Genomic DNA, 14,154 nt, shown 5'->3' on the forward strand with positions numbered 1-14,154 from the left:
CTGCCCCTACACGTTCACAGTCTCCCCTTTATCAATACCCTCCTTTATCAATACCCTCCACATGTTACAACTGATGAACCACACTGACACATCAGAAACACCCAAAGGCCATAGTTTACATTAGGGTTCACTCCTGGTGTTGTACATTTCTTTGCCAGATTCTTACCGAGAAAATGGAAGCGACTAGACAGGAACCCCTACTGTCCAAACCACTGCCCACCAGCCTGTCCCCAGACTCTGACTTCCGTCCTGTCAAAGCCAACCCTGCACATGGGCTTTGGAGCCGTCCTCCTTCCCTCCTTAAGGACTAGGTTCTTGCATTTTCCTCTACCCCCTCACATCAGTATCCCTTCTTTCTAACTGATTATTCTTGTCAGCATATAAACATGATCAACTGATCATGTCATCTTAAAAAAAAAAAACAAAACTCTCCCTTATACACAAAGAACTGGTCATTTACAGTGTCACTTGTCTGACCTTAGTTGACCTGTCAGCAGTATCATCACACAGTGGTCCCTGCCCTGCATCTTGAAGTAGTTCCTTCTTTTGACTTCCTGGACATACACTGCTAGTATGTCTTTTACCTTTCTGGCTGCTGCTTCTCAGGTGCCTTGGCTGTTTTTCCTCCTCTGCTCAACGTCTACAGTTTGGAGTGCCCAAGGCTCTTTCCTGGGCTCCTTCCTCAATCTGAACATCCTTCCTACATGACCTCATCCAGTTCCCATGGGTTCAATACCATTCTTATGCCGAGACTCTTATCTCCAGCCCCGATGACCAACCTGACATACCTACCTGGATAGGTAATAGCCTCTCATGTTAAACTGGCCGGAAAAGAATAGTTCCATCCCCTATACACTCATACACACGATCCATCCAAACCTGCTCACTTCTCCTCAGTAAACAGCACATCATTTGTCCGCCATCATCCCCGTTTGTATTCTCTTCCCATTTTTCTGTGGGCTATCAGAGTCTTACCCTTTATCTACTATGCAGCAAACAGTCTTTTCCCTTTTTTTAAATGGTATCTATCACCTTAAAATTCGAGCTTAAATTTTTTATATAGTCAAATCTGTCAGTCTTTTTCTTTTTCAAGGTGTCTCCTGCCTTGCTTAGAAAGCCTCAGTACTGTCCTATTCTTCTTTCTCTTATATTTTCTAATTTTTTGCAGCTTTTTAAAAATACTTATTTTTTATATAGTTAAAGCTTTAATCCACGTGGAGTTTATTTGGGAATATATTGTGAGGTAGGGATCTAACTTTCTTTCCTATACATATAGTCAGATGGCCCCCCAACATTAAATCATTCTTTGTGCTCTGACTTCAAATTCTGCCTTTTGCACAATCTAATTTCTCACCCACAATTAAATTTCCTTTATTTATATAGTTGCTTGTGCTGACCTTGGGATACTGTGTGAGCTGTCACCTCCTGTTTTGCTAGGTGGTTTCATTGTGCGCCGTCATTCAGCCAGAGCATGATATAAACCAGCTGTGGTCATGGCTCAGATTCCCCCAAACAGGTTTCTGTGGCCACGTACTCTCCTCCTAGCCATCTCTACGCCACCTTCCTAGCAGACCAATAGACTGATATATAAAAGCAAGAGATCAAATGAATCGAGCTAAGAAAAAAACTTATTCCTCAGGGGCTTTTTTGTTTTTGTTTTTTTTTTTTTTTACATTTTTGGCCTTTCTACATAGATGCCAAAGAGATTTCACTTCCTTTCTCTCACATCTCCTCAGTAGTGCCTCTGTAAGACAGGCACTGTGATCCTCAGGGAGGAATTCGGGTCTAAGAGAGGGGAAGGGACTGGCTTGAGATCACACAGCTGTTAGTGGCACTGCCAGAAGCTGACCTTGGTCACAGGCTCAGTGTCCCCAACAGAACCTTTTGCCTAGAGCTGGACAGTGTTGCCAACCCTGCTTTTTAGAAATCTCTTTTAAAAAGAGAGGAGAGGGGGTTTTTTTGGAAGCAAAAAGGGTTTTCTGCTTTTAATCAGATCATTACAAAACATTCCAGTTAGTTGAGGTTTTGCTGAAATTTCAAAATGAGCAGCTGAATGTCAGGACCAGGTGTTTGTAGCTGAGGACATTAGGACTGCCAACTTAAAAATAATATTTGATGACATCTTTAACTTTAAATTTTAACAAAGATTCTGAAAAATCAGGTGCTTACTCAGTAAAATCTGTTCTTCTGTAGAAATGCACATTTTGTGGGAAAGCAGGAGCCACCGTGGGATGTGATTTAAAATCCTGTCTCAAGAATTACCACTTTTTCTGTGCCAAGAGTGACCATGCAGTTCTACAAGCTGATGGATCTAAAGGAACTTACAGGTATCTAATAAAACAGTTTTAAAGCCACGTTTGGGGGATGGAATAAGGACAAGGAGACTTTTTAAAGCTAATTTTATACAAATGATTTCCAAGTAAGAATGTGGTTTGGGAGATGCCCAGCTGGGAACGTAACTTGAAAGTACCTTCCCTAAGTGTCATAGGAAGAAAAGAAGCAGGGTTGGTTTTGTTTTGGGTTTTACTCTCCCTGCATCCTTTCTTTCCTCATAGAAAGCACTGGTTGACATGGTAGCACAAGTAACCTAACGGTGGCCACGAGGCTGGGAACCAGTTCACACTCGCTCTTTTCTGTAAACAGGAAAGGAGCCTGACTTGTTAGTTCTAGGTCCATGCTTTACCCATCTTGTCTCCAAATGAATGTATTTTCCCATCACTCTCACCACCCTCTTAACTATAAATAGCCTCTAAAAATGATAAAGAAACTATGCAGCAAATACAGTTATCAGTCATTAAGTCCTTGAAGAAATTTACACCTTGTTTGTGTTGCCTTTGGCTTTGAAATCTTGCTCCTTGTTTTTCAATAATTCTCTAATGTTAACTTTGATCCAGTAAGGCATATTTCAAGTCCAAAATAAGTATATTTGTTTTATCCAGGAAGAAACGTGACCTTCCTTCTGATGAAAGAAGTCAGTTCAGTTAAGTCATTATACAGTTTAGTCAGAAGAAATCAGTAACCCAGTTTTTGATTGATTCAGGTCATGTTCAGCGAACTCTTTTTTGTACATAGATGCAGTCTAGAATATGTCATATAAAGGTGAAGGAAATAACAGTCAAAAGGTTAGGTTTGACCTTTTTAAAGTTATGAGATGGAATAAAACATAGAATGATGGTCTAATGTTGACGAGCCAGGCAGACACTTCTCACTTCTTTGGGGCATATGAATAGATTCTGATTGAACTGGACATTTTAAATTTCAGTGAAACATATACATTTTTTTCAGGCATAGTATCTGAATAATAGGATTAGTGTTATGAGAGAATTATTTTTATTTTTTTATTTTTTTAATTGAAGTAGTTGATTTACAGTGTTGTGTTAGTTTCAGGTGTACAGCAAAGTGATTCAGTTATACCCATATATATATATTCTTTTCCCTTTATAGGTTATTACAAAATATTGGGTATAGTTCCCTGTGCTATACAGTAGGTCCTTGTTGGTTACCTATTTTACTGATATATATAGTAGTATGTATATGTTAATCCCAAACTCCGAATTTATCCCTTGCAGAGGATTATTTTTAATATGATTTTTGTAAGATCTGTTACATTCCTAAATGATACTTTAAAATTCCACATGGAGGGTAGATTTTTTTACCCCTTTGGGCATATATCCCCAATTTTATCAGTGTGTTCCAGAACTATTTTATTACTTTTATCTTTTAATCACTTACTTTATGCCAGGAATACTTCAAAGTACTTTACAAATGTTATTTCGTTTAATACTCTAATAGCCCAGTAAGGTAGGTACTACTATCCCCATTTTAAAGATGAGGAAACTGAGGCCCGACAGTAATTTGTATCCAGGCCACACATTTGGTAAGAGGCAGAGCTGGGCTTCAGGGCTCCAGAGTCTTTGCTCTTTGACACCATATCCTCTTTAAGCTTAGCAGCCATATATTCTAAAATGTGGGCAAGCCTAACATTCAAAGAAGTTTGTTAAATAATTTAAAATCTGATTTTACACAGGTATTTTCTTGCTTGAGACTAGACAGGAAATGTGTAAATATGTTAATTTTATATTCTTTTTATATTTGATTTGCTGAGAAACTCATGAATTGAAATATTGTTTCACTTTTATTATTTACCTTCCCAAAGAGCTTATTTTATTATGACTTCTCCAAAGACCTAAAACACCCACTAAAAAGACTATTAGCAGAGCTACAAGGTCAAACAAAAAGGAGTCAAGTTCCTGCTATACCTTAAAGTCTGAAAAAATACTGATCATATATTAGTAGAACCAATGAATAGAGACTCATAAAATAATCTTCTTCGTCATAGTTTTATCAAGTATCAGGTGAACTTTTTCATTTTTAAATTGAATTTAAGCATTTGGAGTGGCTGTCACGCACGAGACCCCTTGTTAGGTATAGTGAGAATATAAAGAGAAGCAAGATGTGAACTAAAACTATCACCTCACAGGAGGACCAGAAGGTCAAACCTAGTAGGAGCACGTGGCCTGATGGGAGCAGGAGGGGATTTACATGAAACTGGCTTGGACTTCAGTTGATAATTGTTGAAAATGGGTGATGGGTTGGGGGCATGGGAGTTCATCACATCTCCACTTTTATATATGGTTGAAAAAAAAAATTAAGTACCTGGCAAACAAAAGTGCTGAGAAACCAGAATCTGAAGGGCGAGGAGATTAATATCGATTGGGGGTGGGCGGGTGGGGTGCTGGGAGGACTGCATGGAGGAGGCGGGAACTGATGTACGACAGGAAGAGTTCATACATTCCCCTAGGTGAGGGGGACCCTGCATCATGAGGGTCAGCACCGTAAGGAAGGGAACTGGGGGCTGCGGAGGAAGAAAGGCTGGAGAGAAAACAGGGCCTGAGCAGCTCCTTCAGGTTTACTCACTCCACTTCTTTGCTCTAGCTGCTCTGCTTCTTCCTTCTCTTCTAGGGCACTGATTAGTTCTAAGCTCATGCAGTTCAAATCTAAGATCTGGGGGAGATGCCTGTTGAGTTAGAAAACTACTTTCCCGTCACATAATGCATGCAATTTTGTGCTTATTGTTGAAAGTCAGCAGAACTTTGTGTAGTCAGATGAAAACTTGTGTCTTAGCTGTTGGATCTCTTAAGTATTTTCTTTATACAGTAAAATCTTACTGACCACTGTATATGAACAAGTATTGTTCAAAATATGTAGTCAGCACTCACCCCTGCAGAGAGCACGCTGACCTGTTCAAGGGCACAGGGGACGCTGGCACAGGGTCCATCTACACTTGATGTCTGTCAGTAACTACACAGGCTTGAACAGCAATTTTGTTTTTAACAAATAAATATTTAAGGTTAAGCCCGCATGAAAACAGATTAGTTCCCTTTTAAATTACAGTGCAATAGGCATAATATTTGAAAAGTGTAAATACAATTATTTGACTCTTTGAAATTTCATGTTTTCAGAGTATTGTGCCGACAACATGCTGACCTTCAAAATGGTAAGTCTATAAAATTTAGTGTTGTGGGTTTAAAGAAAGGTAAACCTTCGGTAAGACATGGAATAATCTGATTTACTGGCCTCACTAAGTTAAAATACAAATTTTTGAGTCAAAATGTTACATACTTTTAAAATTGTCAGTCCCTGTGCAGTGTGCAGTATAATGAACTAAACTTTTCTTCTTCGTGAACTAGACCTACCCTCAGAGAAGCCTTTGTCTGGTGTCCTCCATTCTCACTACAGTCAGCTGACCAGACCAAAACATGGTAAGAAGCTTTGACTTTTGTGACTACTTGTCTTCTGAGAAGACTATCAGAATCTTCAGTAGATAAAACTGATAAAGTGCTGTATGTTCCCTGAATGCAATTCTCCTAAGAATGCATGATTAGCCTTTCCGTTCTGAGGAAAATTGGGTCCTGGCTACCTGGGGTTACCTGACCTTTGTGTACTGCCGGAAGAGCAGTCTTGCCAACACAAGATGTGGAATGCTCTCTGTGGACAGGAGTCGGCCCTCTTCGGGAAAGGCTTATTAGTTCCCTGTCATGCCAGCTGCATTTTGTGGTGTAAGCAACGCTCTCTAAACAATAGCGTTACCCTTCAGCCATTCCCCTTGCAACTTATCAAATACTATCAAAAACATTGCTGTCAGTCAGTGTTCACTGACAGGGAAAGATGACAATAATGTATTCGTTTTAAAAAGCAGATTATAACACTGTAACGAATCCTCTCCCCAGAGGAAACCATCGTTGTTTCTTTCGAATTCTTCCAAAAATGTTCTGTGTATAGAAACATACCTACTACTATATTTTGCTTTTTCACTTAGTATATCTTAGAAATTCTTCTCTATCAGTGGGTATAAGTAGATCTTGCCTCATTTTTAAAAGGCTTCATAGTATTCCACTATGTATATTATTCAGTTGTATAGCTGAACCACAGTTGAACTAGTCTCTGCGTGACTGACATGTAAGTTATTTCCAGCTTTTTTCTATCACATTTAATACTGTAGCTAACATTTTTCTCCACTCATCTTTGTGCCTTTATGTAACAATACTATTAGAAAGACTTCCTGTAAGTAGATTGCTGGGTCAAAGAGTATAAACAATGAAACTTTGGGTAACTGTTGGCTAATTATCTTCTAAAGAGGCCGCACCAGCAGTACACACTGACCCAAATCCTTGCAGACATTATATATTATACATCTTAATCTGATCAATGAAAAATTCTGTTTTATTTTGCATATCTTTACTTATGGGTGAAACTGAGTATACTCCCCTATCTTTTGATCAATTATATTGTTTCCCTGTGATCCAATTTATTTTTCTGTTTAATGAACCCTCTCTCCAGAGTTACCCATTTGCCCATTTTTCCACCCAATTGCCTTTTTTGTATTGATTTATAAGGTCCTTTTATATTTTAAAAATTGGCCTTTTGTCATTTTTTTGCAAACATTTAATCTAAGTTTGACATATCTTTTGACTTTGTTATAACCTTTGGCATATAAGAGTTGTACATTTTCTGTAGTCCAGCATCAGTCTTTTCCTTTATGGATTCCAGTATCTACATAATTTATACTTTTCTGCTTACTTTTCAGGAGTGAAAAGTAAAAGTGGGAGGAAAAAACATCTCTCAACAGGCAATCCTGTACAGGTAATCTGAATTAATTTCATTATAGCTTTAAGTTTCTCCATACAATGTCTTTTTTTAACCTTCTGAATTTCAGGTGACACAATGATAGATGATGATGAATATTAAAGAGAAGTTGGATGTGTCTTGGGTATCCAAGCACATAACCTCCAGGAGATGACTGTCCCCTGGCTCCTGTAACACATCCCTGAGTACCAAATCAGTGAGAGGATCTGAGCCCACAGGGTGTTTATGGTCTTAAAACAGGCATAGGTGCAGTGGAACATCCTTACCTAGCCAAGTATTTCCCGGCTGTAGGATCCACATTTGACCTAATTTGTGATTTATAATTTTCTGGATTCCTATTCTGTGTAAAGCATATGAAAATGTTTTGGGGATTTGCAACAGCTCGTGTAAGCTTTAATTAATATGAGCCAGCAACCTCTCACCCTATTTATACAAGAGGTGCTTGTTACACCTGTTAATGTTTTGTTAGACAAAAACAAAACTACATTTGATGTTTACATCTACATATGAACATGGAACATGATTTTCACCATAAGCATATCATCACTGAATTTGGTTTTCACTTTATGCAATACAGTAAGTCCCCTACACACGAACCTTCAAGTTGCGAACTTTCAAAGATGCAAACGTGCATTCACACGTCTAATCACATTCATGTGTCTGGAGTACATTGTCGCACGTCTGCATCCTCTACAAGTGGTTGTGCTTTTGTGTACTCTACAGTACTGTATACAGCAGTACAGTAACTTTATTTCAAGCACAGGACCCGAACGTAGAACAGTACATGAAGACTGCAGCAGCTGTTAAGAATGCAACCCAGTGCTCCCATGTCATCTATGACAGGAAAAGAAGAGCTACTACCCAGACATCAAGGGATCGTTTTGTCAAGAGGGTAAAGAGAACTGAATCCAGCAAGGAACCAGAACCTGTGCCATCACCGTCAGGCGTGAGTGAAATTGCACCTTGCCCTCCATCTCCTATTGCTGACGATCCTTCAGCTCTACCATCTCCCACCTCCTCTCCCTCCTCCAGTCAGTAACTCTTCTTGCCTGTTCATTCGATGCCAGCCCCTGTGTGCCAGTTGTTGTACTGTACTACTGTACCTTTCAAGGTACTGTACTGTAAGATTAAAAATGTTTTGTTTTCTGTTTGTTTTTTATGTATTATTTGTGTGAAGAGTATTATAAACCTATTACAGTACAGTACTTACTATATAGCTGATTGTGTTAGTTGGGTACCTAGGCTAACTTTGTTAGACTTACGAACAAATTGGACTTACAAATGTGCTCTCAGAATGGAACTCATTCATAAGTAGAGGACTCACTGTATTAAATGTCAACAGTAAAAAATTAGTGTAAAGTAATCTTGATCTTTCTCTCCTTTTAGCCACCGGAAAGAATGGAATTGGATAGGAAGGAAAAGGATGGCAGACACACAGGTTTGCTATAAGTTTTGTCTGTTAACGAATATGACTTACAGTACTTAGTACCATTTCAGAGCTGGTATCCCACTTTATTATTTAGAATTTCAGAGTTGGTATCCCACTTTATTATTCTAGACTTGTAGTAATGAATTATAAGAATAGAAATCTTTTATCATAATTATTCACTCCATCATAACCCCAACAGATCAAAATAACTTATAACAGGTTGGGATGGTCCAACTGCTCTTCAGTATTAAGAAAGGATACAGCTCTTGATATAGAAGCCAGAGTTGCCTGAGTTCAGAATCCAATGACATGCCACCCCTCACACTGTGACCCCCCCCCCGCCCCCCCGCCAAGAAGCTTAAGCCAGTAATTGTAACTTTCTCTTAAGGAAACAGACGTTCCATAATAACAGTCAACTGTGACAGAAAAAAATGAGGGAGGCTGTTATCTCAAAGATTTGAAGCTAAATTTTAGAAAATTCTCTTTATTCATATAATTATTCTAAGCAGAGAAGTTTTTATTTTCACTTTTTATAACATTTCATTGTTTCAGCATGAAAAAAATGAGGTATGATGAAATTACAATTAATAGAAAAGATAAAGGTGCTGTACGTATTACCTAATAATGCTCATCCACCATTAGGCAAAGTCTGAAGAAGTGACCATAAAGTGATGTATGATAGCTGTCCTGAGACAGACGATTTCCTTCTGAAATGTTTTTTTTATTCTTAGATGCAATTGTGAAAGTTCCTTTTCTTAAGAAATGTAAAGAAGCGGGTCTTCTTAATGCTTTATTTGAAGAAATAGTAGACAAACTTCATTTGATTCACGAAAGACTCAGGGATGAGACCACTTCAGAATCAGGTATTGAAATAACAAAATTTCTACATATAGAGACTTCTCACAGACCTACATGTTAAACAAAACCAACACCCCCCCCCCCAAAAAAAAGTAAACATTTTCTTTCTGCGCTGTTTCTTTTTTCTTTTCCTTCTTTATCTCATTCTTGAGAGCCTGTTTGGAGGTTCTAGCAGGGGAGTGCAGCTACTTGTATACCCTTGACCGAAGAACGGTCCTCTTCTATTGGGGAAGGTCATCCTCTTCAACCGAGCGCGCAGCTTCGGGAGGGACGCACGTGGAGCGGTGAGGGAGGAAGGGGACACCCGCCTAGCCAGCCAGATCAGCCGCATCAACCCTGGCGATCAGTGGGGTGACACATGTCGCAGCCAGATCGCCTTCACATCCTTTATCTCATTCTTTAATACAATTTATTGTTCCAGATCTCTTGTCTTTTTATAAATCAACAGGAGGTAGGTAATTGACAAAATCATTACTTTAGTAAAAAATACCCTGATTCCCTGAAAGTTTTAATGTCTTTTCCAGAGGTTCATAACTGAGTGACCATCAAGAGAATGGGCAAGTTCAGAACCAGGTTCAGTCACACACCTGCGCTCCCCCCGCTCCCTGCGGCTGAGCACGCTTGCTGCTAAGATCTGAGAATGGCATTCATTATGCTAGTTTTGATTTGACTCTAATTCTGTTCCTTAAACAAGCAAGTGCCTTTTTTGATACTGTAAAGTATAGAAGAAAGAAGTAATTTTAATGTTTTGGTTGATGTTTGGTTTAGTTAAATGTGGCCTTTCAGAAAGAGCTCTTCGGGACGCTGAAGTTCCATTTGTACACGCAGGTATACAGCCACTTAGCCTTCTCATAACCTGTGTTAGGAGCTTAAAAACTTTATTATAAATACAGTCGACACATAACATGAGTTTGTACTGTACGGGTCCACTTATACCTGAGTTTTTTTCAATAAATACTACGCAATAAAATACTATACAATCCGTGGATACAGAACCACAGATACAGAGGAACCACATATTTGGGAGGCTGACTGTGAAGTTAGTTAGTTATGCTTGGATTTGTGACTGCACGGGGGTCAGCACCCCTAACCAACCCCACATTGTTCAAGGGTCGACTGTATAGCTGTCTTAGAAGGAAAAACCTTGACAGTCTGTATTTTGGGTAACAATGTAAAATATATGATTATTTGAAAGGGATTTTTTTCTACAGGACAAAACCAAGAAGTGTAGTTAAGAGCAAACAGACATTTGACATTCTTTTGTTCGTTTACTCTTGTCTCTAGACCAAGCACATCTCGAACTTGAGCATGCCCCTCAGAACCACCAGGGGGGTTTGTTAAAACAGATGGCTGGGCCCCATCCCTGGAGGTTCTGATCCAGTAAAGGTGCTAAGAATCTGGATTTCTAACGAGCTCCCTGGTGAGGCTGCTGCCACTGCAGTCCACAGGGGATGCCTGCTCTGTGTGCTTTTCCTTTTTGAGGGTTATTCTGTGAGGTGTTTCTGCCTATGTAAGTTATTTAAATTAAAACTGAAAATGTTCTTCTTCCTCCAGACTATGAAGAAATTGGGACTTCACTTTTTGACTGCAGATTGTTTGAAGATGCATTTGTAAATATTCAAGCAGGTAAGAGTTATAACTGAGCAGCAAAGTTTATAAACATTTATCATATATATTAAAATAACACTATTCAGGTGATAAAAATCCTATTTTAGAAGAATGTTCACCCTTGCATTAAATGAAAAAGCCCATTAAAAAACAATATGAGCCCTCACACACAGAAGAAAAAATATATATACACAGGGTCACACATGCACACAGAAAAACTGCACATAAATGGAAACAGTAGTTATCTGTAGGTGACTGGATTATAGTAATTTCTTTTGTCTTAGTGCTCATTGTATTTTCCACATTTTATATATACACACAATGCTTTTGTAATCAGAAAAAGAACTCATCTAAAAAAGTGGAAACAAAAAATTAATTGCAAAATGGAAGTATTTGGGCACCATGTTTGGAAATCAGCAGGAACTGGTGAGGCTGTGATAAACCATGCTGCACTGTCTCCCTCTCACTTGGTATGATGTGTATAAATTTCAGTTCTTTCAACATTAATCTTCAAATCTAATGGGAGAGGAAGGGTTGTGATTGATTCTAAAGTTCATCATCAAAAAAAAAAAAAAAGAATAGCCAAGAAACTTTTGAAAAAGAAAACCTAGTGGAAACAGAGAGTTAACCTTTCCATAAAACATCAAACAGTGGTCCTTTCACCACTATTTCAGATGCCTTCAAAACAGGCTAAGTTTCCACATTGATGAGTCTGACCTGACTTCTCCATCAAGGCTGCCCCACACAGCTGGGCAGGCTGTGCACTGCACATCCCAGTGGGAGTGGAGGGCACAGGTTGACACAGAGTTTAAGGCAGATGGCTCCCCCTGAAGTTGTACACAAACAGTGCCCTAAACTCTGTTCTTTTCCAGAGATGTATTTGTCTTTCCAGCAAGTATATTAGGAAAATAGATATTCCCTGTGGTTTTAAAATATTAGTTCATATTCCTGTCTCAGTATACACAAGCCTTTCTCATTTTTGTTTTCATATTACACATTTCTATTTGAATTTTGTATTACATTTATAATCAGCAGAAAAAGTCAACAATAGTGTGTTTTTTTACCAGTCTCTTGAGAATGTCTGCATACGTCTTATGGGAATATCCTTTTTTTTTTTTTAAGAGGCCTTTAAATTTTTTTTCTAAAAAGCTTTATTTTGTAGGTGACTTTCATGTATGTTTATTTTTCTTTCATATAAAAGTAACATGTTTGGAACATGTCACTACCTAGGTTAAGTTAGTTGGGAGTACATACAGTATAGTGTAGTATTTGGGGGGTGTGAGCTCCCGGGGGTGACACTACTTGGAATCGCATGAGAACCAACTTAAAAGACTTAACTTCTCACACCCCAACTGATAAAGACTCTTTTGCTTAATTCATCTTTTTCAGTGTTCCAGAAAGTTAACTGCAGGTATACAGATATTCTTGAGGTGTTTAAAAAATTGCCACTGAGTAATATTATAGTTTATAACGCCTAACTAAAGTAGCTTCTAAGTTTCCACAATGAAAGCATTCCTATTTCTAAATAAAACCGAAAGCTTTTATGTAACATTAAAAATTGGATGCATTTCTCTGAAAGATTTGCCCTTAACTCTTGATAGTCTAATGGCATCCTGTCAACATGGATATTGTGTAGCATGAAGGTTATTTAGTTGCTGCTTTCAAATCCTCAAAAGTATACAGAAGTGCCTTTTCTGCTATAAATGTATACAAAATTTTAAAGATTTACAGACCAGCTTTATGTGTGATAAATACTAGAATTGTATCCTGAACTAGAAGAGGAATCAAAAGCATAAAAGCATCAATTCCTGCTCACAAGACCCTAGATCCTTTTCATTTGGGGCACCGCATTGTGTACTATGCACTTTCAGAAGAGGCTAGAAATAGTGCATTGTGTATAAAACTACTGAATAACCTGAAATAATTTTCTTATTATAGCAATAGAGAACAAAATTCATCTATCTGAACAAAGGCAGCAGCAGCTGAAGGACGAGATTGAGCTACTTCAGGGCTTAAAACAAACCTTGTGCTCTGAGCTTCAGTCAAGTTCTACTTCAGATTCTTCTCCGTCTTCTTAAGAATGACCGTTTCGTAAGCCAGGAATCAAGCACAGTTGCAAACAGGCTGAAAGCTGGAGACGGGCCTGTGAAAGCCACACATCTTTAGCACTAGGGCCCTCGAGTCTCTCTGGCCCTCAAACTCTGATCCTTACCAGCCCTTAACTGTTCTTGCTGATTTGGCATCTTATTCCTTTTTATTGCCTCCTCTTCCTCATCATCATCTCACTTCTACCCCTCCCCCCCCAGTAAAATATTTCTGATTCTACTTGAGTAAATTGGGCCATGCCTCCCATCACTCTAAAAATCCTTTGGTGGATTTTTAGATTTTTAGTTCCCCCCTCCCCCACCCCCACTACAGTGAGCTAAGTGGATTCCAGGTGCTCCTGCCCCCAGGGCCTTTGCACATCCTGCTGTGAAGTCTTCACTGCTCCTCCTGCTGATGTCCTCATACCTGTTCCATCTGAGAGTACTTTCTCTTCGTACTTTCTCTTCATATCCCTTTCTCGGTGTAAGCCACTCTATCATACATCAAACCACTGGAGTATAAGCAGTCTGAGGGCAGAAACTCACTATTCCTGTGTTTTCCTCCCTATCGCATTCCCAGCAGCTAGCATGCTCAAAAAATGTTGAAAAAATGCATAAACTGTTTTTATCTTTTGAGACTAGTTCCAGCCCTTTAATGTTTCTTTGATATAATAAATCTGAACGTTGTACCTGTACCCAACATACCTGTGTGTTTTTAAAATTTCTCTTCAGCCACAGCACATGGGCATAACATCATCTTCAAAACAAACATTTAAAACTGGATGGTCTCTCTGAAGGTTTTTCTCAACCTAACAATACACAATTAAGATTTGTATGCCCTACTACCACGTCTGACCTCTGAAAGCTCCACATTTCTGCGTTTCTACCACACTACTTTGATCCACAGTAGTGCTACATACTTCACCATGAGTTTGATCTGAGTCTCCAACATGGTATCTGGCACATAATATGCTCAATATCTGCTGAAGAATATGATATAAACGGAAGAACATGTCCATTCCTGTTGTA

General features: G+C 38.8%; 1 protein-coding gene across 1 annotated transcript in view; it reads left to right on the forward strand.

The window, feature by feature from the left end:
- Positions 1-13,819, forward strand: part of LOC309835803 (histone-lysine N-methyltransferase SETDB2-like) — a 74,814-nt gene extending 60,995 nt beyond the window's left edge. The window contains exons 13-21 of the mRNA XM_082675496.1: positions 2,194-2,327; positions 5,463-5,497; positions 5,691-5,762; positions 7,088-7,143; positions 7,910-8,092; positions 8,533-8,584; positions 9,307-9,438; positions 10,988-11,059; positions 12,980-13,819. Of these exons, the coding sequence (XP_082531622.1) occupies positions 2,194-2,327; positions 5,463-5,497; positions 5,691-5,762; positions 7,088-7,143; positions 7,910-8,092; positions 8,533-8,584; positions 9,307-9,438; positions 10,988-11,059; positions 12,980-13,119 (876 nt within the window). The 3' untranslated portion in view covers positions 13,120-13,819. The remainder of the gene's footprint in view (positions 1-2,193; positions 2,328-5,462; positions 5,498-5,690; positions 5,763-7,087; positions 7,144-7,909; positions 8,093-8,532; positions 8,585-9,306; positions 9,439-10,987; positions 11,060-12,979) is intronic.
- Positions 13,820-14,154: the final 335 nt, after the last annotated feature.

The sequence above is a fragment of the Grampus griseus genome (genome assembly GCF_964374135.1).
Source record: "Grampus griseus genome assembly, chromosome: 18".
Lineage (NCBI taxonomy): Eukaryota > Metazoa > Chordata > Mammalia > Artiodactyla > Delphinidae > Grampus > Grampus griseus.